Here is a 25827-nt window from a genome sequence, read left to right as displayed (position 1 = left end):
TTTTTAAAAATTTTCATATATTGAATTTGGCAATTTAAAAAGTATTTTTGGATTTTATGTCTTGTTTAGTTTTGTTTATATTTTATAAAAAGTATTTCCTCATATTTTCTTTTAGTATTTTTATTTTTATTTTTTTTAAAGATTTTATTTATTTATTTGAGAGAGATTTATTGAGAGAGATCACAAGCAGGCAGAGAGGCAGGCAGAGAGAGAGGAGGAAGCAGGCTCCCTGCCGAGCAGAGAGCCCGATGCAGGGCTCGATCCGAGGACTCGGAATTCATGACCTAAGCCGAAGGCAGCGGCTTAACCCGCTGAGCCACCCAGGCGCCCCTCTTTTAGTATTTTTAGAATGTGTACGCTTAATCCCTTTGAGATTTGTTTATTTTTACCCCATTGACAGATAATGTCCCAATATTATTTGTCAGTTTATCCTTTTCATACATGTTTGAAACACTTTTATCATATATAAGTTCTTACATCTTTGAGCTCACTGCTACTTTTTTTCAGTTCTTCTAGCAATGCAAGTCTTAATTATTTTGATTGTATAATATCAACAATTAATATATTTCAACAGTTATTCTGCTATCATTCATCTTTAAAAAAAAAAAAAAAAGATTTATTTATTTATTTTAGAGAAGCCGGGGGAAGGGCAGAGGGAGAGACAAAATCCCAAAGCAGATTCCCTGCTGAGTGCAGAGCCCAAAGCAAGGCTCCATCCCAGGACCCTAAGATCATGACCCAAGTTGAAATCAAGAGCTGGTGGACTGAGACACTCAGACACCCCCATCATTACTCCTTTAAAACATTTTCTCTGTGGAGTGCCTGGGCGACTCAGTCGGTTGAGCAGCTGACTCATGATTTCAGCTCAGGTCATGATCTCAGGGTCATGAGACTGGGCTCTGCACTGGGTGTGGAGCCTGCTTAAATTTCTCTCTCTCCCTCTGCCCCTCCCTACCATTTGAGAGTGCACATGCTCTTTCTCTATAAATAAAAAATAAATGTTTTCTTTGCTAGTTAATTATTTTAGTTGAATTTTTATGTGTTTATTTTCAGAAAAAAACCTGTTGGGATATTGGTTGGTTTTATATTAAATTTATAGAGTGACTTGGAAAGAATTAACATCTTTACAACATTGAGTTTTCCCATCCAGGAACATGCTACAGGCATTCTTCCCTTTGCATAGTACTACAGGACTGTAAAAATGGCCACACAAACTAAAACCATGCAAAGTGATCAAGTAATCAATGGGAAAAATTATGATTGTTTTGTGATCTTCAAAAATTTTGGTCAAAACCTTAAAAACTCTTTCACTGTTGGCTATGGATATATAAGGAAATAAAATAGTAAAACTAATACTTAGTGCACTATAATTTAAAATACTAGAAACATTGAGAAAGTATTTTTTTCTAAGACTTATTAAGAGTGGCTTGAACAATGCTTGTTGGCTTTTTTCTTGTCCTATAACTCATAATACAGAACTAGGATCTTTTCTATATCTTAGTGAGTTGCCACTATTTTTCTATAACTCCATTGATGTTCAGTTTGAATTTGACTTTCAGTATTATCGCTTTTCATTTATGTATGGCAGTTTCATCTTTACTGGCCAATTTCCTTCTTCCAGTGGTCATTTTTTAATAAAATGTCATGTGGGTTTACTACTGGGAGATAAGGAATCAGTGCAACTACACACTTCGCTGTCTGCATAATAACAAGTATACAGGGGCACCTGGGTGGCTCAGTGGGTTAAAGCCTCTGCCTTCGGCTCAGGTCATGATCCCAGGGTCCTGGGATTGAGCCCCACATCGGGCTTTCTGCTCAGCAGGGAGCCTGCTTCCTCCTCCTCTCTCTCTCTGCCTGCCTCTCTGCCTACTTGTGATCTCTGCCTGTCAAATAAATAAAATAAAAATCTTAAAAAAAAAAAAGAATAGCAAGTATACAGCAATCAACCACTAACAGACTTTGAAAGAAGTGATATGATTGATCACTGATCATGATAGTTATCTTTTACATAGTGATTTGTGGACTGCAATTCTAACGGTGAAGTTTGTACTTTACCCAACTGTTTGGTTATAATACCATGGTAGCAAATGTTGGGAAATTAGTGTTATTTAACTAAATTATGGTTACTGGAACTTGTGCATGTCGGAACTATGCAAAGTAAGGGCTCTCTGTACTTGTTTCCTAACATTTTCTTTTATGTCCTGAAATAAAAATTTTACAGCTTTCTTCATATAGGCTTTGAAGATTTCTCTTTTTAAAAAAACGTTTCTTCTTTTCTTCTTCTTCTTTTTTATTTAAAGATTGTATGTATTTATTTAAGACAGAGAGAGAGTGAGTCGGATGGAGGATCACGACCTGCGCTGAAGCCACTTTAACTGCTGAGCCACCTGGGTGCTTCCAACTTTGAAGATTTCTTACATCAATTCTTAGATATGTTGTAGTTTTTGTTGTCACTGTGTAAAAAGTACACTTTAGTACTACATTTTCTAAATGGACTCACTGGTATATAGGACAGTTTTTGGTGTCTGTGGTTCATCTTAGCCACATTGTTGAACATAAGCAGCTTTCAATGGACTGCTTTAGTCTTGTTTTTAACTAGATATTCACATCACCTGAGAATTGAAAATTCTGTCTTTTTGTTCAGCTGCAAATAACTGGAAGTTGACCAACACCATCTTATCCACATAGAGGTTTGAGTCTCACAAAGGGAAGGGTATGACCAAGCATTCCAGGCTGGTGCAGCAGCTCAGCAATGTCCTAAGGGCCCAGCCTTGCCTTTCCATTCCCCCATCTCTTTATGGCGTTGAGTTGGTCCTTCTCTGCTTGTTGCCTCATGGTCAGCAAATAACTGATGACCTCCAAGCTTTGATCCTTGGTCCAGTCTGGATGAAGGAAGGCAATGGGGAAGAAGGGAGGGTGCCTGTAACAGGGAAACAAAAATCCTTCCTAGAAATCCCCAACAGTCTTTTACTTACATCTCATTTCTATTTTTGTATTTCGTTGGCAAGGACAGGGTCACATGACCATTTCTGGCTGCAAAGTGGATCTAGGAAATTATTTTTAGCCAGATATGTTGCCATTCCAACTAGATCTTCTGTTAATTAAGAAGAAAGGGAAATCAGATACAAGGTAGATGAAAACTCTTCATTTCTTCCTGTGATTATGAGACTACAGGCTTTCTGTATCCTCTTGCATCCAATATGGTAATTTGTATGTTTCTTACAAAATTAATCCATCAAGATGCTTAATTTTGTTGACACATATTACATGTGCTATTTATTGTCTCATAATATTTAATTTCTTCTGTATCTGTAATTTTGTCCCTGTACTTGTTTCTAAACTTCTTAATATATGTTCTCAATCTTTTATCCTTGATTAAATTTGCTAAACCTTAGTCTTTTATGTTGGTCTTTTCAGGTCATTTATTTGCTTTTTTTTGGTCTTCTGTTTAATTTTTTTAAATTTAATTTTATTTTTTCAGTGTTTAATTTTTATTTTCTTTGTAAGTGAAATCTGATTTCTTTAGTTTTGACTTTCTTTTAATATACTCTTGGTTTATTTATTTATTTAAACGACTTTTATTTGTTTATTTGATAGAGAAATAGCACAAGTAGGCAGACCAGAAGGCAGAGGGAGAGGGAGAAGCAGGCACTCCACTGAGCAGGAAGCACAATGAGGGGCTCAGTCCCAGGACTCTGGGATCATGACCTGAGCCAAAAGCAGCCGCTTAACCGACTGAGCCACCCAGGCACCCCAGTTCATTTATTTTTAATCGTATTTTCTAATACGTGAAATTAAGACTATAAAGTTTCTAGTGAGTACTGCTTTGGCTACTCTCATTGTCATTAGTTTCTAGGTAATCTGCATTTTTAAAAATTTATTTATTTGAGAGATAGAGATCAAGAGCACGAGCAGGAGGAAGGGTTAGAGGGAGAGGGAGAAGCAGACTCCTTGCTGAGACTGAGCCACCCTGGCACCCCATTAATCTGCATTTTTCATATCAATTTTATTTTTAACCTGAGAGTTCTATGGTAGTTGCTTTAACTTTCCAAGTTAAGTTTTAAGTTTCTGCTTTAGTTATTAGATTTTTGAGAGAGACGTGTTACAAGTCTGAGAGTTAGGAACTGCAAGGAGATCCAGTCAGGTGCTATTCCCATACTTTTGTGTTTTATTTCCAGGAGTTATACCAGGTTCTCAACAATGAGGATCTGAGAAAAATGCCCTCATGTTTCCAGCAGGGAAAGTAGCCATTTTGAAATATGCCAGAGCATTTCATTCTTCTTAACAAGACCTGCCTCCAGGAAAAAATATTTTACCAAAGCCTACCTTAATGAGATTTTATCACAGCTTAACTGACCAGAGGAAAGCAAAATGCCCAACACCAGCCTCCTCTAGCCTTTCATGTCAGGGATGGGAAATACTTGACTCTAAGCCTCTGTAACCATCTCGTCCCACCTAAGAGGGAAAAAAAACTGGGAAGCAGTTGTGAAGTGCACAGACCAGTGCCCAGTGTCATAGGCTGCCTAGGACTATAGAACACTTTTCCTTCCCTATACCTCACCATCACATTACTAGAGGCATATTAACTACAGTACCTTTTACCCAACACACCATGTCCAACTTTCACAAAGAAATCACAAGGCATACAAAAAGGCAAAAAGCACTATGAGGACACATAGCAAGCATCAGAACCACAGTCAGATATGGCAGGAGTGTTGAAATTCTCAGACCAGGATTTAAAAATAACCATGGTTCATATGCTAAGGGCTCTAATGGAAAAAGTGGACAACATGCAAAAATAGATGAACAATGTAAGCAGAGAGATGGAAAAATCTAAGAAAGAATAAAAAAGAAATGCTAGGGATCAAAACTATAAGTGAAAATGCCTTTGATGGTGTCATTAGTAGATTAGACATAGTTAATGAAAGAATCTCTGAACTTGAGGATATGTTAATAGAAATTTCTACAATTGAAAAGCAAAGAGAAAAAAATACTGAAAATAATACAGTATCTGAGAACTATGGGACAACTACAAAAGGTATATTATATACATACTAGGAAGAAAGGAAGAGAAGTAATGACTGAGAATTTTCCCAAAATAATGCCAGAACCAAACCACAGACACACAGTGCTCAATAAACACCAAGTAGGAGAAACCCCTCCCCGAACAACACCACCAGTACTTAAGCATATCATATTCAAAATCTAGAAAATCGAAGATAAATAAGAAATCCCAGAGGTTGCCAGAAGAATAAAATATTTTATAAATGGAGGAAAAAAGATAAGAATTACATTTGACTTCACAGAAACCATGCAAGCAGGAAGAGAATGGAATGAAATATTTCAAGCGTTGAGAGAAAAACCCCACCAAACTAGAATTCTGTATCCTACAAAATTATCCCTCAAAAGTGAAGGACAGGGGCACCTGAGTGGCTCAGTGGGCTAAGCAGCTACCTTCAGCTCAGGTCATGATTCCAGGGTCCTGGGATTGAGTCCCACATCAGGCTCCTTGCTCAGTGGGGAGCCTGCTTCTTCTCCCTCTGCCTACTGCTCTGCCTACTTGTGTTCTCTCTCCAACTCTCTAATAAATGAAGTCTGTAAAAAAAAAAAAAAGTGAAGGACAGATAAAGACTTTCCTAGACAAAAAAGAAAGAGAGGAAAAAAAGAGAGAGAGAAAAGAAAAATTTGCTGCCAGCAGACCTGCCATGCAAGAAATGCTTGAAGAAATTCTTAAGGAGAAGAAAACTATATATAAAGAAATATAAAGAAAGAGCATTATAGAAGGAATAAGTGAAGATAAAAGAAAGTTTTATTTTTCTTATTCTTAATTAATGTAATAGATAACAGTTTGTTAAAAACAACACTAACAACAATATATTAGATGATTATGGCTTATATGTAAGTGCAATCAAGGACAGTAATGATATAAGAAGCAGGAGGGAGGAATAAAAAACATATTGTTATAAAGTACTTGCTCTGTCCATAAAGCATTGCAGCTCCTTGAAAGTGGACGTGGATTAATTGTAAATATATATTGCAAACTCCAGAGCAACCACTAACAAAGTTAAAAAAAAAAGAAAAATATAATTGATGTGCTAAAAAAGGAGAGAAAATGGAATCATATAGATGTTCAGTTAAAACTATAAATGGGGGGCACCTGGATGGCTCAGTTGGTTAACCATCAGCTTGGGCTCAGGTCATGAGCCTAGGGTCCTGGGATTGAGTCTCACATTGGGCTCCCTGCTCAGCCAAGGGCCTGCTTCTCCCTCTCCTTCTGTTGTTCCCCCTGCTTGTCTGTGCTCTCTGTTTTTGTCTCTGTCTCTCTCTCCTTCTCTGTCAAATAAATACATAAAATCTTTAAAAAAATAAAATAAAACCACAAATGGTAGAAAAAGAGTGAAAGACAAAAGGAGAAACAAAGAACAAGGGCAGCTAGTAGAAAACAGTAACAAATATGGTAGATAGTAATCCAACTACATGAATAATTGATTTAAACACCAGTGGTCTAAATGCACCAATTAAAAGACACAGATTATCAGAGTGGGTCAAAAAGCAAGATCCAACTATCTTCTGGCTACGACAAATCCACTCTAAGTACAGGGATACATACAGGTTAAAATTAAAAGGGTCAATAAAAGATACACCAACTAACATAAACAAAAGTCAGCTGGAATAGCTGTACTAATTTCAGAGCAAGGAATATCAGGGATAAATAAGCACAGTACAGAATGATAAAAGGGTTTATTCTTCAAGAAGACATAATACCCGGGGTGCCTGGGTTAAAGTGGCTCAATGGGTTAAAGTCTCTGCTTTCGACTCAGATCATGATCCCAGGGTCCTGGGATCGAGTCCCATATCGGGCTCTCTGCTCAGCAGGAAGCCTGCTTCCCCTTCTCTCTCTGCCTGTCTCTCTGCCTACTTGTGATCTCTCTCTGTCAAATAAATAAATAAAATCTTAAAAAAAAAAAAAAGAAGACATAACACCCTTTAACGTGTATGCAGAGTGTGAAAACACATGAGGCAAAAACTAATAGAACTGCAAGGAAAAATAGATGAATCCACTATTACAGCTGGAGACTTCAACACCCTTATGTCAGAAGTGGACAAATCCAGCAAGCGGAAAATTAGTAAGGACACAGCTCATCAGCACCATCAACCAACTGGATATAATTAACATCTATTGGTTATTTTATCTCATAACAGCAGAATACACATTTTTCTCAAGCTTACATGAAACATTGAACAAGACAGACCATATTTTGGGCCATAAACCACACCTTAACAAATTTATTTATTTATGTATTTATTTACTTATTTTAAAAGATTTTATGTATTTATTTGACTGGCAGAGCACAAGCTGGGGGAGCGGCAGGCAGAGAGAGATGGAGAAGCAGACTCCCCATCGAGCAGGGAGCCTGAAACAGGACTCGACCCCAGGACCCGGGATCACGATGGAGCTGAAGTCAGACACTCAACCAACCGAGCCACCCAGGTGCCCCAACAAATTTAAAAGAATATAAATCATACAATGTCTGCTCTCAAAATCATGATAGAATTAGACTATAAATTAATAGCAGAAGATACTTGGAAAATTTCCAAGGACTTAGGGATTCAACAACACACTTTGAAATAACATAGGAGTCAAAAAAGCAATCTGAAGAGGAATGAAACAGTGTTTTGTGAAAATGAAAATACAACTTATCAAAATCTGTGGGATGAAGTGCTTAAAGAGAAGTTTATAACACTGAATGCATACAGCAAAAAAGAATGAACTAAAACCAATAATCTAATCTTCCTCCTTGAGAAGTTAGAAAAAGAAGAGTAAATTAAATACAAAATAAGCAGAAGTAAAGAAATGAAAATTAAAGCAGAAATCAATGAAATTGAAAACAGGAAATCAATAGAGAAAATTAACAATACCAGAATCATGTGGTCACATCAACAGATGCAGAAAAAAAATTTGACAAAATTCAACAGCCATTCATAATAAACAGTCCGAACAAACTAGGAATATAGGGGAATTTTCTCAACTTGCTAAACAACGTCTACAAAAAAAGTACCACTAACATTTTACTTAATGGTGAAAAACTAGACGCTTTCCTGCTAAGGTCAGGAACAAGGTAAGGATGTCCCCTCTCACCACTGCTTTTCAACATCATACTGGAAGTTCTAGCTAACTTAATAAGAAAAGGAAATAGAAGGTATATAAATAGGGGAGGAAGAAAATAAACTGTCTTTGTAGATGACATAATTGTATATGTAGAAAATTAAAAAAACAATTGACAAAAGAAAACTAATTAGCAAGTACAGAAAGGTTGCAGGATTCAAAAGTCAATTGCAATTGCATTCCTATATACCAGCAATGAACGACTAAAATATGAAATTAAAGATACCATTTTCTTTTTTTTTTTTAAAGATCTTATTTATTTATTTGACAGACGGAGATCACAAGTAGGCAGAGAGGCAGGCAGAGAGAGAGTGGGGGAAGCAGGCTCCCCGCTGAGCAGAGAGCCCAATGTGGGGCTCTATCCCAGGACCCTGGGATCATGACCTGAGCAGAAGGCAGAGACCTCAACTCACTGAGAGACCCAGGTACCCCAAAGATACCATTTTTATTGGTTCACCAAATATGAAATGCTTAGGTACTTTATGGAAAATATACAAAATTAAGAGATATGAAGGATAGTTAGAAGGTCTGACATACATTTCACTGGAGCTCCAGAGCTGGATAAGGAGAGGCAATATTTGAAAACAAAATATATGATACTTTTCTAGAATAGTGAAATCCACATATTTTAAAATTAGGAGCCTTGACAGATCCCTAAGCATTCAAATAAAAAGAAACCCACACTTAGATACCAATAAAGAAAAGTCTTAAAATCATCCAGAGGGGGAACAAAAAGATGACCAAAATGAAATGATAATTTGACAGCCAACTTCTCAATAGCATCATTGGAAGCCAGAAGATAGGGGGACAACCTTTCAAAGAACTCACTGTTATTTAGTACTTATTAAAGTTTATCTACAGCCAACCCAGAATTTTATATACAGTGATGCCATCATTCAAGAATGAGTATGTAGGGGCGCCTGGGTGGCTCAGTGGGTTAAGCCGCTGCCTTCGGCTCAGGTCATGATCTCAGAGTCCTGGGATCGAGTCCCGCGTTGGGCTCTCTGCTCAGCGGGGAGCCTGCTTCCCCCTCTCTCTCTGCCTGCCTCTCTGCCTACTTGTGATTTCTCTCTGTCAAATAAATAAATAAAATCTTTAAAAAAAAAAAAGAATGAGTATGTAATAAAGACATTCTAGGGGAAAAAAACCCAAGACAAAACTCAAACACTGGACAATACTCTGCGTGTGTGTGTGTGTGTGTGTGTCCCCGAATGAAATTCAAGTGTTCTTAAATCTTGTATTGTCCTGGTTAAAATCGTTTAACTTCAGACTTTCTTAAGTATGATATCACTTATAGGTAGCCATTGAAAGAAAAGAAACAGGGTGTAACTTTTCAATAAGAAGATTTAAAATGGAATAAGAGAAAAATCTTTAGTTACATGAAAAGAAGATAGAAAGAAAAAAGCCCCAGAAAAATCCAGACAATATAAAAAGTACAAAATAAGATATTAAAAACAGTACAAAACGAGTTATAAAAAAAATAATCATCACAGTAAGGTTAAAAAAATAAATTTTCCAGTTAAAAGACAATGATGGCTGGACTAGATAGAAACACAACAAAATCCACTTCTATGTATAAGTGGCAAACCTGGAACATCATGCTGTAAAAAGTTTGACAGTAAATGAATAGAAGGATTTTTCAGGGAAATGACCAAAAAGAGATGGTATAGCTGTATGAATATAACAAGCAAATGGTGGTACACAGAGGAATGCCATTCAATTTGCCAGGAAAATACACAAATAAATTTTTATACTTAATAAAGTATCAAAATATGTAAGGCAGAATTTACCAGTACAATTAGAAGCTATTGACCAATCCACCTTCATCAAAGGGGATTTTAACACATTCTTCCAAGTAATCAATGGATCAAGCAGACTAGATATTAGGCTGTGGAAGTCTTAAGCCACATGCTTAGGAAGGTCATTCTAAGTAACATAGGCAGTACATTGTACCTGTACACATGTGGGTCATTTATAAAAACTGACCATATATCAAGCCATAAAGAGATCTCAAACTTCAAAGTCTCAGTTATCATTGACTTTGATAATTTCAGTATCATACCAGCCATTGTTTTTATGACTAAATAAAGTATGTAAAACACAAAGTAGAAGCTTAAATGTTCTTTTCCCTCTGAGACCCACTGAAAGCAGGAGAGTCTGTCTCCTGGCATGTTAAATCTTGTTTCTTGTAAACTTGATCAAAACCCGTGTTTTGTTTTATTTTGCTTCGCAGTTATTCTATTACCTGGACCTCTGTCCTGTTGGCAAAGTTATGCACAAAATTCTGGAGTTATTTTAAGTTCTGATACAGGATTACTGTCTTAATACCATAGTTCCTTCATCGCTGCCTCGACCCCAAAGCTGGTACTGCCCTCACGTCCAGATTTATGGCTACGCTTTTCATGAAAGGGGAACAAATTCTGGTGCATTTTCAAGGCTGACCTAAGTAGACTCATGTGTAAGTAGTGTTTGTGAAGACTTTCCTGCAAGACACCAGAGATTCTGTTCTACTTGAATGAAAATCACACAGAGCTCCTGATCTGGTGCCTGGGCCTATTGAAAGCAAACTTCTGCCTCAAGATGAGGCAAAAGCAGCCCAGTCTCTAAGATTCCTGACTTAAAAGACCTTAATACTGGATTCTTTCTTCGATACTCATACAACAGAGATCGAAGTTGGCCCACCATACAGGCAAACAAGGGTGCTCGCTTCGGCAGCACATATACTAAAATTGGAACCATACAGGCAAACAAGGAATGGAGACACCCAAGGTAGCCAACCCTTTTGTTCATTCAAACTATCAATACTTTGACTACAAAATCAGTTACTTCTTTTCAGGAGCTTTCCTAAAATTTATATTATCAAGTGCTAAAGCTCACAAACATCTTAATGTTCGAATTTTTATATTTTTTTCCCCTGTAAAGGAAAGTTATGGTATGGATGGGAGTTAGGAAACTGGGGCTGAGACCCAGCTCTGTGGGATCGAGGTTAAGCACATAGTCAGGCCCGATTTCTCTCTGTTAAGTTGGGAATATGTTGTGAAGTGACACTTTCTGGTTCTTCTGTGAAGCCCGTAACCACCACAGCTCTCCCTTTCCCCTCCTCAGTGCCCTCATCCTACTCTCTGAGCCTTCTTGATCCCCAGTGATGGGTCCCAGTACCTCTCGTGTTATGTTCTGGCTACCAGTGATGTGGCTGAGCAATGACCCTTTATTCACTCATGCCAACGAGGTTCTCTTTTAGAGAATTTTCCCAGTCGGGGCTAAAAGGTAGACCACCAGTCTGTCCTGACCTCTAGACAGATGCGAAAAGAAATGTGGGAGTTGGGAGAGTGAGACTGTCTTCCATCACAGGAGCTGAAAAGTGGAGTGACAACTCAAAGAGAATAACAGTGTTTGCAAAGAGAGGGACAAGGAAGCAGGCATATGGACAGGAGCAGAGATGAGAAGAGGGGAAGACTAAGAATTTCCAGGTACCAGTTCTAGGCCCTGCTCAACAGTCTAGGGGCACATGTGGCCTCAGTTATTGGCATTCTTCTCTGAATTGTGTAATCAAGTCCTATTTTTTGCTCAAGATGGCTCTAGATTTGCAAAGCAATCTAGACTTGTCATGATCCTAATTAATGTAGTGGGTCCTTTCTAGGGTCCCTTCATCTTCGTGATTCTGTGGCTGTGGGATGGAGAACACTTCTGCTTCCTGCTCTGGACATGACTGGAAAGTGCCATCAGGGTTTTTATACTCTGAAATCAAGTTGGCAAAGGGTTATTATATTTTTGATTGCAGAGATGCTGAATTCTAAGTTATTCTTCTCAAGTATTAATGCATTTCCTCATCTGTGAACTAGGTGGTCATTTTGAACAAATTAAGATCCAGGTAAATCTAATGAACAATCTTCTGTCCTGAACCTCACAGGCTTGGTTCAGTAGCCTATGTCAGGTTGAAGCAACTGGGACAATTCTGCATGGCCACAGACAACCTGTGTGAGCTCTCCATCTCCAAATCAGTTCCTAAGAAAATTCTGCCATTAACAACTTTCTTGTATTGTCCCAGAGATCTGCATATTGATCAGACTTTCTTTTTTCTTTTTTTTTTTTTTTAAAGATTTTATTTATCCATTTGACAGAGAACACAAGTAGCAGAGAGGCAGGCAGAGAGAGAGAGGGAGAGAGAGAGAGAGAGAGAGAGAGAAGCAGGCTCTGCACTGAGCAGAGAGCCCGATGCGAGGCTCGATCCCAGGGTCCTGGGATCACGACCTGGGCCGAAGGCAGAGGCTTTAACCCGCTGAGCCACCCAGGCGCCCCTTGATCAGGCTTTCCTTAGGTCTCAGAAACACCATGTTTTTACTGCCTCTGACATCAAAGATCATCACAAAACAAAAGTGAACAGGAAAGGGTTACTGTGCACAAGGAGACATTTAATGTAAAGCATTTACCTTCTATCCTCTCTTAGGAACATGCTTAGTTAAAGTATAGAACACTTCATCATTTTTAAAAAAAGATTTTATTTATTTATTTGACACAGAGAGAGAGAGATCACAAGCAGGCAGAGAGGGAGGGGGAAGCAGACTTCCCACCGAGCAGAGGGCCCGAAGCAGGGCCTGATCTCAGGACCCTGAAATCATGACCCAAGCTGAAGGCAGAGGCTTAACCCACTGAGCCACCAGGTGCCCTCGTTTCATCAGTTTTAATTACTAAATATTTTGGCTTTAAAATCTGAATTTGTTTTTTTTGTTTTAAATGTCAATTTAGAGCTTACTTCCCCCCAGATAGTAAAATAAAAGATTAACCATCTTCCTTAGGTGGAAAGTAACATCTCAGTTATTATTTATTTTCTACCCACTTTAAAAAGATTTTGAGATGTGGAGAAACAGGAATCCTCGGTGCACTGTTGGTAGGAAGGTAAACTGCTGCAGCCACTGTTGGAAGACAGTATGGAGGTTCCTCAAACAAAACCAGAAACACCGTATGATGCAATGATACCTCTCCTGGCTATTTATCCAAAGAAAAGGAAAATACTAACTTTAAAAGCTATGTGCACCCCTATGTTTATTGCAGCATTATTTACAACAGCCAAGATATGGGAGTAAATTAAGTGGCCATTGACAGATGAATGGATAAAGAAGATGTGCTATATATACACAATGGAATATTAGCCATAAAAAAAATAAAATCTTGTCATTTGCAGCAACATGAATAGACCTAAAGGATATTATGCTAAGTGAAACAAGTCAGAGAAAGATAAATCCCATAAGATTTCACTTATATGCGATATCTAAAAAGAAAAAAACCAAAAACAATAAAAAAAAGCAGAGACAAACCCTTAAATACAGAGAACAAACTGAGGGTTGCCAGAGGAGCAGAGGAGAGGAGGGTGGGGGGGATGGGCAAAATGGGTGAAGGGAAGGGGGAGACACAGGCTTCCAGGTATGGAATGAGTAAGCCACAGGAATAAAAGGTGCAGCAGAAGGAATATGGTCAATGATCTTGTAATAGCTTGTGGTGAACACAGCAGTAACATACAGAGTTCTTCAATCACAATGTTGTACCCCTGAAACTAACACTGTATATTAAGTACCCTACAAAAAAAAAAAGTCTTTGACATGTTCCATAATTAAAAAGAAAAATAGAACCATTGAAATAAAGTTAAGAAAATCTAAAAGGGCTCCCAGAAGTCAACCTGAAAGAGAAGCGAGATAGGGTAACAGGAGCTCAAGGTAAATTAGCTATTAAAATTGAGCATCAAGAGGCACCTGGGTGGCTCAATGGGTTGAGCCTCTGCCTTTGGCTCAGGTCATGGTGATCTCGGGTCCTGGAGTAGAGCCTGGAGTTGGGCTCTCTGCTCTGCGGGGAGCCTGCTTCCCCCTCTCCCTCTACCTGCCTCTCTGACTACTTGTGATCTCTCTCTTTGTCAAATTAAAACAAAAAATTAAAAATTGAGCATCAAATTTATCTGAGAGTGGCGCTTGGCTGGCTCAGTTGTTAAGGGTCTACCTTCGGCTCAGGTCATGATCCTAGGGTCCTGGGCTTGAGCCCCGCATCTGACTCCTTGTTCAGTGGGAAGCCTGTTTCTCCCTCTCTCACTCCCCCTGCTTGCATTCCCTCTCTTGCTGACTCACTCTCTCTGTCAAATAAATATAAAAATAAAAAAATCTTAAAAAAAATTTTCTGAGAGAAAACATTCCAGGTTAAAGAATGTAAATGACTGGGACGCCTGGGTGGCTCAGCTGGTTAAGCAGCTGCCTTCGGCTCAGGTCATGATCCCAGCGTCCTGGGATCGAGTCCCACATCAGGTTCCTTGCTCAGCAGGGAGCCTGCTTCTCCCTCTGCCTGCCATTCTGTCTGCCTGTGCTTGCTCTCTCCCCCTCTCTCTGATAAATAAATAAAATCTTAAAAAAAAAAAAGAATGTAAATGACTGCCTTTTCCTGTCACTAAGTATTAATTTATAGGATACTTACAACAGTGTTATAACAGAGAAGCCCCAAACTCTACACATCTCTTTTCTTCATTACTATGCTATTTGACCACTGGAAAACCAAACAACGGATGTCCAGGACCCCCATCTATCAAGCCATGAGTCTCAAAGACACTGAATTCACTCTACCTCTCCTGTTTTTCCCTCTTTCAATTTTTTTTTCCAGAAAATTCTGAAGGTCTTTGGGGGTGGAGATGGAAAATATCTCGAAGATTAACAACACTTTAGATGGCCCACGACTTTGAAAGCTATTTTAAAAGGTCAAGAATACTGTAACAGGGATATCGCAATAGATTTATTTTTAAAAATATTTTTAGAAATACTGTCTTCAAGAAAAAAATAAACTTTATTAATTTGATGCTTCTGAACATATTAAAATGAATGAACATAAAAACATTTTTCAGTTAACTTGGAAGGGAAAATGAATTCACAGAAGTGGAAACAGTGAAGATATGTACATTTAGGCAGATTCTTTAACTTCTGTGTTAGGTTAATGGTTATGAATGTATTTGAGCTACAGTGACATTTTACATCATTTCTCGACTGAATGCGTCGATATTTTACCTAAAATGAACAAGATGTCACGAAAATTGAGTAGTAAAAATGCACTTGGGTTAGAAAAGATTATGCCCATCATAAGAAGATATTTATCCATTTTCCTTAGGACATGTTGCCTCTTTTCTTTTGCAAAGCTTTCATTAGATCGGACATGAAATCTTGCTCTCCGCTGCCTCCCCCGCCGGGCGGTCCCGGGTTCTCTTTCCTCTTCGGGGGAGCAGGAGGCCTTTTAACGCCAACGGGGGGCGGCTTCGGGGCCTCGGGTGCAGGTGCAGGTGGGGGAGGCGGTGGGGGCGGTAACTGAGAGCCCGCATCCCCTGCAAACGACGGCGGTGGGGGAGGCACGAAGTCCGGGGGCCCGTCGTTAAAATCAGGGGGCGGCGGAGGGAGCTCGTCGTCTTCCAGGGGTGGTGGCGGCGGGGGTGGTGGCAGAGAGTCGTCGGGCAGGGCAGGGAAGCCTCCCCTCGGGCCTTTGGCCCTGGGCACTGTCGCGGGGCTGCCGCAGACGTCTGAAGACCGGCGCACTGGAGGGGGAGGTGGCAGGCTGGACTTGGGCAGCTGGTGGGCCCTGGGCGCTCCTGGGTCGTGGTTACCGAGGGCTGGCTTCTTGTCCTTCAACAGAGCAACCACAGCATGACATTTCCACTGAAAGGAGAGATCTGCCTCCCGAGGTGTGGGGGGAGCCGCCATTGCTCAGGCCAGGAGACCACAGGCGGTTCACCAGCTAGCCCCTCCAAATGGCCCTTAACGTTTTTACTGATAATAACATTCTTTAACGCTTATCTACTATGTCTTCTTAAGTAAATGGAACAGGAGGTCTTTACCTACCCTAAGCTCAGTCGAAGGAAATTCAAAACGGAAGCAAAATGGCTCTCCTGGAATTCCCACTCGTGCCTTGGTTTCCAACACAAGCCAGCCCAGGTCCTGGGCATGTGCAGCCCTAACATTTTTCCTGGTCTGAGGAGCAGGTGTCTATGAAACTATTTTGCTTCTGTATCATACCTCCGGTGGCTGAAAGGAGATGAAGAAGCTTCCCCAAAACCTCCCCAAATCTCCTGGCTTAGATGTCCTCCTTTGATTAGTACGAGGAAGATGGAAGGGAAAAATTAAACGGAGTTTTCGCTAGGTTACCGGTAACCTTTGTACAAATCTGGGCACAAAGAATAACTCTCCTAGCAGACCTGTTCTGCCTTCTCTTGCATCAGTGATTGCTGGCCTGCTGAGAACAAACGTGCTGCTCCCCAGGACTGTGAGCTACCAGGGAGAAGCCAATTACACGCTTTTCTCCTTCAGCATGACAACTTCAAGGGAGGTGGTGGGTGGACAGAGAAGGCACACACGGAGTCCACAATCTTAGATTTATCTTTTCTTAAACTGTGTGACAGTTGGCTGTCAGGGATAAAACGAGCATCACAGGCTTAGTTATTATCTAATGCCTCAAGGTTATGATGATATCAAATGAGCCAGGTGTGTGCCTGGGTTCGAAAGAGTAAAGTCATGCAGCCCACGTTGTGGTGGAAACCACAACACCAGACTTGCTCAAAGGCTGAAGAGGCAGAGTCTTCCTTCTGCCAACGGTAGAACAGATAACAGTAACTTCCTCAGGAATTTCAGGCAGCTTAGCTGAATCCCTCTGTTTTACTGATAATTATCATTGCAATTTACAATTTATCAAGCTTTTTTTTTTTTTTTTGCTTAACAACGTCTTACCACTGTCGATTAAATTTAGAAGTTATGTTTTGTTTGGTTTTTCTCCTACAAAGAGCCTTATGATTGAGTTTCTATTTTATTCAGTTTATTTGCTTGGCAAGATGAGCTAGTTGACTAGTGATGACTTAAAAAAAATTCTCAACCGGCAGTTTGGGAATTGATGTTCACACAAAGCTAAGTCAGTTCTATTCTGGGATCCTTTCATTGCTTTCAGTATTTTCGAGAGTTTCTCTTCAGTTGCCTCACAGGAACCATAGAAATAATAAGAGCTGACGGCTCAGTGCCTGATGTCGGACTTGAGACGCGCATAAGAATATTAGAGAAACACTTTCTACAACGGTTTTCAAAAATTCTAACAGTTTCAATAAATACAAGATTTAATTCTTCCCACCATAGGCTGATGGACAAAGTGAAAGGGGGGAGTGAAGTGAAAAATTATGGAAGGTACAATTATTCAAGGCTGCTTGAATCACACATGGAAAATATTCAACGGAATAGTCAGTTGATATGTTCCCAATTAGACTAGTAACTAGATTTTAACTTTCAGCTACAATTTTCAGATTAAATAAATCTTCATTAATCTCCTCTACTGAAGAAAAAGTTATGGAGAATGTTATATCAATTTGGCTATTATTTTAAAATGTGTTTTCTTCTCCATCACCCTGAGGATGTATGTAGAACATTAAAATGCACATTTTCTAATAGAACCTTTTTAGCAGTCATCTAATCTGGTTTTGGGGCTTAGTCAGCATTTAATATAGGGCTTCTGACTAACTGGTTGCTCTAATTTATTCAGAAAAAGATAAGTAAAAATCCCAAAGACTTAAAACTCAGTGTCTACTTTCAAAATGCTAAAACCACTTGTCTAAACCAAGAAAATCTCTTCAGCCGAAATCAGTGTAGCTAAATTAAAACTATTTACCAAGCAAAAGTATTAAAAATTTTTTTTTTACATTTTCCTGGAGCAATGTGATAATAGTTGGCTTTAACTTTCTATTCTAGTCCGTATAAGTTTAAGATTAAAAAAAAAAAGCCAATTACTTAAATGAAATTCTAATGACTTCTTAGTTGTTGTAACTAGATTTTCTCTTTTCTCAGAGCAGTTACTGCACACTGCTAATGGTTTAGAATACGGGCTTACCACAAAGAGGCTGAGAGTGAGGTCAGTTCCTCTCTGGCCTTACCTTAGCTGTTTCTGCGTGCCTCTGGGCTTCTTCGAGAACAGCACTGACAGAATGTGCAGCCTGGGGGATCTGACCATTGGCTTGAGTGGTGCCTGCTTTAAGCCCTGATAAGAGGGGAGAAAAACAAGAAGGGTGGGTAAGGTATATTCAACATTCTTGCTAGTTCATCTACAAACATAAAGTAGTTTATATATTTCCAAAGCAAAAGACAAAGAGTCATAGGTACACAGGCCTTAACAGAAAATCTGACGTTCTATGGCAATACTTCAGGAGATTCAGCAAAGGTTCAGGAAAGTGAATGCTTTATATAGGATACAACATCTCAATTAACTAGGGGCCTAGAGAATAGTGTGTTCTTTTTCAAAAGACCTTTTTTTTTTTTTTTTTTTCCTTTTGGAGAGGAAGAGTAGGGAGGGAGAGGCAGAGAGAGAACCTTAAACAGCCTCCACAAGCAGCACAGAGCCCTACTAAGGCCTCTATCTCAACAACCCTGAGATCAAGACCTGAGCTGAAATCAAAAGTCAGACACTTTAACTAACTGAGCCACCAGGCGTCCCTCAAAAGCCCCTTGATAAGTGGAGAATAAACTCTGAAAAACTGTTTAAAAAATTCCTGTTGAAGATTTTTCTGAAAAATATGTTTCTAGTTTCATACTGTGCTGTGTACAGGAACAACTTTTGAACATTTTTCTCAACAAAACATATTAGGGGCACAAAAACAGTAGACCGAGGGGACTGAGGAAAATGTGCAGACTCCTGAGATAACCTGGAACAGGCTTTCTTCCCGAAAGTTCTGATAAGCACTTATTTTTCCTGCCTTTTGGTTTACCCTTTGTCACAAAAGTGAGACTGAGGTTTCACAGTTTTCAGGGAACCTGAGAGGGTTCTTCAGATGTATGTGGATCTCTGTGGTTCCTTAAAGAATATCCTGGAAAGCATGGCCATCTCTCCACACATGAAATGTCGATTCAGTCATTCCCCAATGACCGAACTGCCACCCAGCCCACGATGACAGAGTGAACTCAGAGACTGCTTTAGCTATGCTCAATGCCAGCTGTTCTGTCAGATATTTATGAAATGACCTTTTACTTGCTTCTTCAAATATTTTCCCAATAGTTTGAAAAACTCATCCATCTACATAACAACTCAAAGAAGGCTGTTAAGAACTTGAGCTTGGGAAGAAGCGAGTGTTTGATAAAAGAATATAAATAGGGCCTCTAGTATCTCTCTACAAAATTATTAAATACCTGATGGAAATCTGTACAGGGCAGAAATCGGAAAACACATTAGCCGAGTGGTCAAAATGAATGTTTCCAATGAGGGGCAAATAGGCACCATATGCCTCCTATCGTGATACCCTGCGAAGGACACGCAGCCCTTACGCAGGATTCCCGCCAAAAACACACTGCCTGAGATGAATCATAAGGAAACATCAGACGCATCCAAACTGAGGGGTGTTCTATAAAATAAATGGCCCTTGTTCTTAGGAAGTGTTAGTGTCCTAACAGAGAAAGCCTGGGGGGATATTCCAGATGAAGGGGGACTAAGGAGACACAACAAGTAAATGCCACACACAATCCCGGACGAAGTCTGTGCCAGGGAAACCCGCGGCTATCGAAGGCACTGCTGAGACAACCGGCCGAACTGGAACACGGGCTGTGGTTTAGATAATACTAATATGAGATTCTCCAGATTTGATAATTGTACTATGGTTAGTAAGAGAATCGTCTTGACTTTAGGAACCACAAAGGCAAGACTGGAGGGGAAACGTGTGTCAGGTAGTTGGTCTACTCTGAAGGGGTTTGGAAAGCACGTGTCTGTGGGCAGCATATGGAGAAGCGGGAGTTGGGAGATAGAAATAAGACAAATATGACAAATCCTCAGTATTGGTGATCTGGGAAAAGGGTTCACTGTACTATTCTTAACAACCTTTCTGTGTGTTTGAAGTAACTTCAGGATAAAGATATTTGTGTCCACTTATGCGGTTGAAATATTAGAACAGGCTATAACCACTTTCTCTACTGCCAGTTTTTTCTTACAAAACCCATGTTCCTCATTCAGCAAGGACAGCCACCTCCTTGTCCTGAGTGGACCTTCCCTTGCTCTCCTCAGCACGCCTTCTGTGCTGTCAGAACCTACATGATGTGACCTGTAAATGTGCATTTCTCTAGCTCATTAAACGGCTCTAATTAGCCACAGCTTTGTTCTGGAGGCCAGGAAGAACAAGTCTAAGCATCTTAAAGTCTTAGGATGTTTATACTTAGGATTTTCTTATACATATTCAAATATTTTCTTTATATATAAACACTTGTACAAAGCAAACAGAAACTGAAGCTGAAGCCTGAAGACCATTGGGGGAAATTTCTTTAAAGGGCACAAATGTATTTTATTTTTGCTTCTTTTGCCCAAACACAGGCTGATTTCTCACCAACACAGTGTGTGTTATTATGTTAACTATGATGTGCTGGTCTTTAATCTGTCTGTGAGAACAAATGAATAAAAAAAAAATAATAATAATATTCCAAATGTTCCAAGCTGCGGTCTTTCCATGTACCAGGAGATCCAATCTTTTCTGTGGGCTCTCTGCCCCATCCTGGGACAACCCATGGGTACCCACATAACCCATATATTCTATAGGAACTACTGACTTGGGTTCCAGGTTGTCTGGGTTCACTGTATTAACAATCCCAGCCGTCAAGCAGCAATAGTCTTTCCTACTCTCTCTTTAGAAGTCCTCAGAGGAATTAGGGGTTGGAAGCTGATTGAACAAATATGAGCCCCAAATGCTTTATAGGACTCAAGTACATTCTGAAAAGGGGGCCAAGCCCCACACCCCTCATTCTTTTTTTTTTTTTTTTAAGATTTTATTTATTTGACAGAGAGAGGAAGGGAAGCAGGCTCCCTGCCTAGCAGAGAGCCTGATGCGGGGCTCGATCCCAGGACCCTGGGGTCATGACCTGAGCCGAGGGTAGAGGCTTTAACCCACTGAGCCACCCAGGTGCCCTACACCCCTCATTCTTAACTCACATGGTTTGTGAAAGGCCAATTCTCCCACTTGACTGGGCAAGTCTGAGGGCAGTAACCTCTTGGGCACTGTGGGATCATTAGGAATGGGCATGAAACAGAACCCTTCCAGAACTTTTTCAGAAGGGTATTTCGGAAGGGTAGACCGCATGTATTTATAGCTGTGTGAAGAATCTAAGCCTAGAGAATCATTGGCAGTCCTCGCCACCTTATGGAGATAGTGCCTAAGAAAGAGACCATATCCTGATGATCTTGATGACATCACTTACAGTGCTGGATCTTGCTCTGCCTGAAAGCTGCCTACCCATGGACCTCCTAGTTTTGTGCATTACTAAATCTCTCCCCCTCACTCTTTGTTGCTTAAACCAGACTGAGTTGGATTTCTGTCAATTGCCATGTGACGAGTCCTGAATAAAAATAATTGCTAAAGTCAAAGTGATTTAATAAGTGCTAAAAGCAAAGCAAAACAAAACCCCAAACAAAACCTTTTATGGCTGTTCTCTAATATGGGAAAAAAAAAAAGCTGTCATTTATCAAGAATAAATTACTTGTGAAACACTTTGGATACAGAACAATGCCTCCATGTTTTTTCACTTGGGAAGTCATAGCAGAAAAACCTCATGATGCCCTTTCGTGTCTAGAGGAGAAAACAGTTCTAAACTAATCAAACTGGCTTATAAAGGACAATTCATTGTAGACCTGAGGATAGGAAGGGCTTAGCCACATGAAAGAAAAAATATCACAGAGGGAACATCATCTGGAATCCCTAAGAAAGGATGGTGTTTGGGGCTTTGAAGAACTAGGAAAAGCAAGTGGCCCATGAACAGGAACAGGACGAGACAGGTCAGGAAAAGAGGTGGCAGAGCTGGGCAAGGTCTTATTATGCAGGCTTGGTTGGCCTCACTAAGGATTTGGGATTTTATCTAAGGTTAGTGGAAAGCTTCTGAAATGCTACCCATAGGGGAGAGATCACATTTGCATTTAGAAAGGTGACTCAGGGAGGGATAGAAGTCTGCAAATGTAGGGAATTGAGCTGGTATACCACCACCGCTGGAGGCCAAGTGAAAAATCATGGCAGCTTGGGGGCGCCTGGGTGGCTCAGTGGGTTAAGCCGCTGCCTTCGGCTCAGGTCATGATCTCAGAGTCCTGGGATCGAGTCCCGCATCGGCTCTCTGCTCAGCAGGGAGCCTGCTTCCCTCTCTCTCTCTCTGCCTGCCTCTCTGCCTACTTGTGATTTCTCTCTGTCAAATAAATAAATAAAATCTTTAAAAAAAAAAAAAAATCATGGCAGCTTGGGTTTTGTGGGAACGGAGATGAACAGACCTCGACAGATTTGACCAATATTTAGAAGGTAGAATCAACAGGATTTGGGGATGACTGGATTTGGATGAGTGAGCTTTTCTTGCATGTGTCCTGCATGAGTAACTGGGCAGATGGTGATTATTATTAACAGAAACTTGAGACCAACAATGGAAGAGCAGGTTTGGAGGGTAAGATGATGATGTTGTGTCTGATGTATCCAAGTGGAGCCCCTGGGCAGAGAGTTGGATACATGGTTTCGGAGGTTAACAGAGAAGTCTGGGTTGGATTTATAGATTTGTCGGTGGTCAGCACAAAAATGGTGCCATGAGTGGATTTAGACCAGTTAGAGAGACAGTGTAACATGAGAACAGGGTTGAATTGACTGGGTTGTGGGTAATTTAAGGTGGCATAGAAGAAGAGTTAGTAGAGGACATTAGAAAAGAGTGACCAGAGTAGTTGGGGTGAAATGGAAGATGTGGAGTGCGTGCTATTGAAAAGCCAATACAGGAGACTGCTTCAGGAAGGAGAGGTCAATTGTGTTGATGCTGCTGAAAGGTCAGATAAGAAAATGGGTTTAGTTGCACAGAGGTATTTTGTTGCATAGAAGCCACTGGTGGGACTAGCAAGAGCCTTCTCCATGGGACATTAGAGGCAGAAATGAGTGGAAGAGCGAGTGAGGGTGGAAACGTGGAGGCGGCCCATGCAGTCTACCCTTCAGAATAGTTTGCTTGTTGGGGGGCAGTAGCTGGAGGGAGATGCGGAATCATAGGAGGGTTTTAAAACTTATTTGCTTGAAGAAGGGAACAATGTTGATGAGAAGGACCCCGTAGAGCAGAAGAGAAAGTAGAAAAGGATGGTATGATAAAGCATCTGTCTAGTCTTAGTCCTAAATTCCTGGCACAGAACTTCTAAAACTCCTGGATTTCCAGAATGACTGGAATGTCTTTGTTATTCAATGAAACCCTAGGATCCCATCTGAGTTTATGCTAACAAGATGGCCTGGCATGTGGGTTGACTACCAGAAACACTAACAGGTGATTAGAGGTGTGGGGGCTTTGAGCTAAACCAGCCTCTGGGGAGGGCGCTGAAATCAGTCATGTGGTTGGTGAGAGGACAAAGCAGCTCTGCAGCCAGGGCCCTCCTAGACCTTGCCCTATGTGACTCTTTATTTGGCTGGCCCTGATCTGTATCCTTTATAATAAAATAATAATAATAATTCTGTATCCTTAATAATAATAATAATAATAATAATAATAACAATAAGGATAGCACTTTCCTGAGTTCTGTGAGTCATTCTGGTGATGTGTTGAAGCTGAGGGGGTGGTGGGACACCTAAAATTGTAGGCAGTAGGTCAAAAGTATGGCTGGCATCTGAAGAAAGGCAGCCTTGTTGGGGATGGTACCATTGACCTGTGGGGTCTGAGCTAACTCCAGTGGTGGGCATCAGAGTGATCCTGCAGAAGATAGACTGGTGTCAGAATAGGGGACCAGAGCAGGCATGGAAGGACTGGTTCTTGTTAGGGAGTAACTTAACAGACGCAGGCTGGGATGGATACAGATGCAGGGAAGTTGTTGGTTTCTGTGGTGGGAAGTCAAAGGAGTTCCCACTTGCTGGTTCTATTTTCTTTGCTGAGAGTGAAGGATTTGGGGGTTGGAAGACTGAGGAGAGTGAAGAACATCTGAAACAGTGAGAGAATCTAGGAATTACATTGACAGGAACAGGTCTTCTCAACGTTATTGACATGTGGGACTGGTAAATTCTTTATTGTGTGGGGAGCTGTCATGTTAGGACAGGCAGCATGCTTAGCCTGTACCCATTGGATATCATAAGCATTTCCCCCAAAGTGTGACAACCAAAACTGCTTGTAAGCATTGCCAAATCTTCCCTGGGGGCATGGTGACCCTCAGCTGAGAGCCGCTAGTCTCGGAACCGTAGTAAGCTCAGTGGGCGGTATTAAGGGCCCAGTTGTGGGTGACGTCCAGAGCTCTGTGGTGGAATCACTTGCTTGGTCTTTTTGGCGACCAGCCCCCATCCTGAAGCCACCCGGGGGCCCGGCAGGAGCCGCCTCATTGGCATAACAAAGACACGATCCTTCAGGAAATTCCTTGGGCTCTTGAGGCTGTGTCTGGAACTGAGGCCAAAGACCAGATATATTTCTCACTGAACCACAGAGACAGTCTGTGATCTGAATGAGCAAAATGAATACAGCTGATGCCACAGATGACCCCCTGAGCATCTGACTGGATACGGCTCTTCCTGGCTGCTGACCACGAAGCCCAAACTCCCTGACGGATACTCAGTCAGCCAGAGCCGGGCTATGAAATCTGTCTGGATGACAGCGTGTCTGTCAATCTATACTAGTTGCTTCCTTCTGGGAAATGGCTGAGAGGTCAATGCTTGTGAAAAATAACTACAACCATTAGCTGGTAAGAAACAGAGCTATTTGCTAAAGTCAGTGATCCCAATTTTAGAGAAAAATGCTCAGAAGAAAAAATTCTTTGGTTGTCTGGAAAGGAAAGGCATCTTAGTGTTCCCTCAACTCAAAAGACTTAGAGCCTTACAGGCTCACCCTCAGTGAGTAAGACCTGAGGCCACTGGATTTGCCTCAGAAATAGCCCTGGAGCCTTTACTGGAAAAGAGTCCTGTGCTCCTGGGAAAGATGCCCCAGGTGGTCTCAGGATGCCTCATCCCAAAGAAGGACTCCATCTTGGGAAGTGGAAAACAGACAGCCTGGAACTCCAAGTGGTGTTTCACTCCCAAACTGAAGACTGATAGAATTAGGAAACCCAACTCCCAACCAAATTCAGCAACCCTTCATTTAGTAACTCAATAAATATTTACTATATGCCTGGCTTGTAAACTCCGGGAACACAAGGTGCAACATGGTGAGATGGTCCTTTGTCTTTTGGAGACTTACAGTCCAGTGGAGAAAACAGGCACCAAACATATTCATGAATACATAAAACAATTACAAATCGTGGTAAGTGCTCTGCAGAAAACAGTTTTATGCAACAAAAACACTTTCAGAAGCTCACTGCACACAGAGCAGCCCATCTGGACACATCCAGGGAAAACCTCTTCAGGTGTTGGGTCAAATCTGCCATATTGCACCTTCTACACTTTCAAGCAGCTGTGACCCTTTCAGCAGCAAAGAATATATATACTGGCCTTCGATATGACCATTCTCTAACACTGAAGGACAATGACCAGAACTTTCCTGCTATAAATGGTTCCAGTTCTTTCAATCATTATTTATCATAAAGACAAGGTGTTTGAATTACAGCTCAGCCACAGAGAAGACAGGAGACACTCACTTAACCCAGCTTCAGAATTTCTCCAGTTGTGGAGTGTGGATAATAAACTATACTTTGCAGGGTTGGTGTAGGAACCAGAAATAGTCTATGTAAAATGA

The 25827-nt window shown here is 40.7% G+C and overlaps 2 protein-coding genes across 3 annotated transcripts in view; one reads left to right on the top strand and one right to left on the bottom strand.

The window, feature by feature from the left end:
* Positions 1 to 25827, top strand: part of LOC122892557 (protein adenylyltransferase SelO-like) — an 83206-nt gene that overhangs the window by 41701 nt on the left and 15678 nt on the right. The window contains exon 19 of one of the 2 annotated variants that reach the window (XM_044229211.1): positions 2325 to 2415. The exons of the other annotated variant lie outside the window; for it this stretch is intronic. Coding sequence (XP_044085146.1) covers positions 2325 to 2375 — 51 coding nt within the window. The 3' untranslated portion in view covers positions 2376 to 2415. Of the gene's footprint in view, positions 1 to 2324; positions 2416 to 25827 lie in introns of those variants that run through there. 2 annotated transcript variants of the gene reach the window in all.
* Positions 14974 to 25827, bottom strand: part of LOC122892556 (amyloid beta precursor protein binding family B member 1 interacting protein) — a 109180-nt gene continuing 98326 nt past the window's right edge. The window contains exons 13-14 of the mRNA XM_044229208.1: positions 18090 to 18193; positions 14974 to 15807 (exon numbers count right to left, since the gene is read on the bottom strand). Of these exons, the coding sequence (XP_044085143.1) occupies positions 15298 to 15807; positions 18090 to 18193 (614 nt within the window). The 3' untranslated portion in view covers positions 14974 to 15297. The remainder of the gene's footprint in view (positions 15808 to 18089; positions 18194 to 25827) is intronic.

The sequence above is a fragment of the Neovison vison genome, chromosome 12 (assembly GCF_020171115.1).
Source record: "Neovison vison isolate M4711 chromosome 12, ASM_NN_V1, whole genome shotgun sequence".
In the NCBI taxonomy this organism is placed as follows: domain Eukaryota; kingdom Metazoa; phylum Chordata; class Mammalia; order Carnivora; family Mustelidae; genus Neogale; species Neogale vison.
This window is presented reverse-complemented; position numbering and strand designations above follow the sequence as displayed.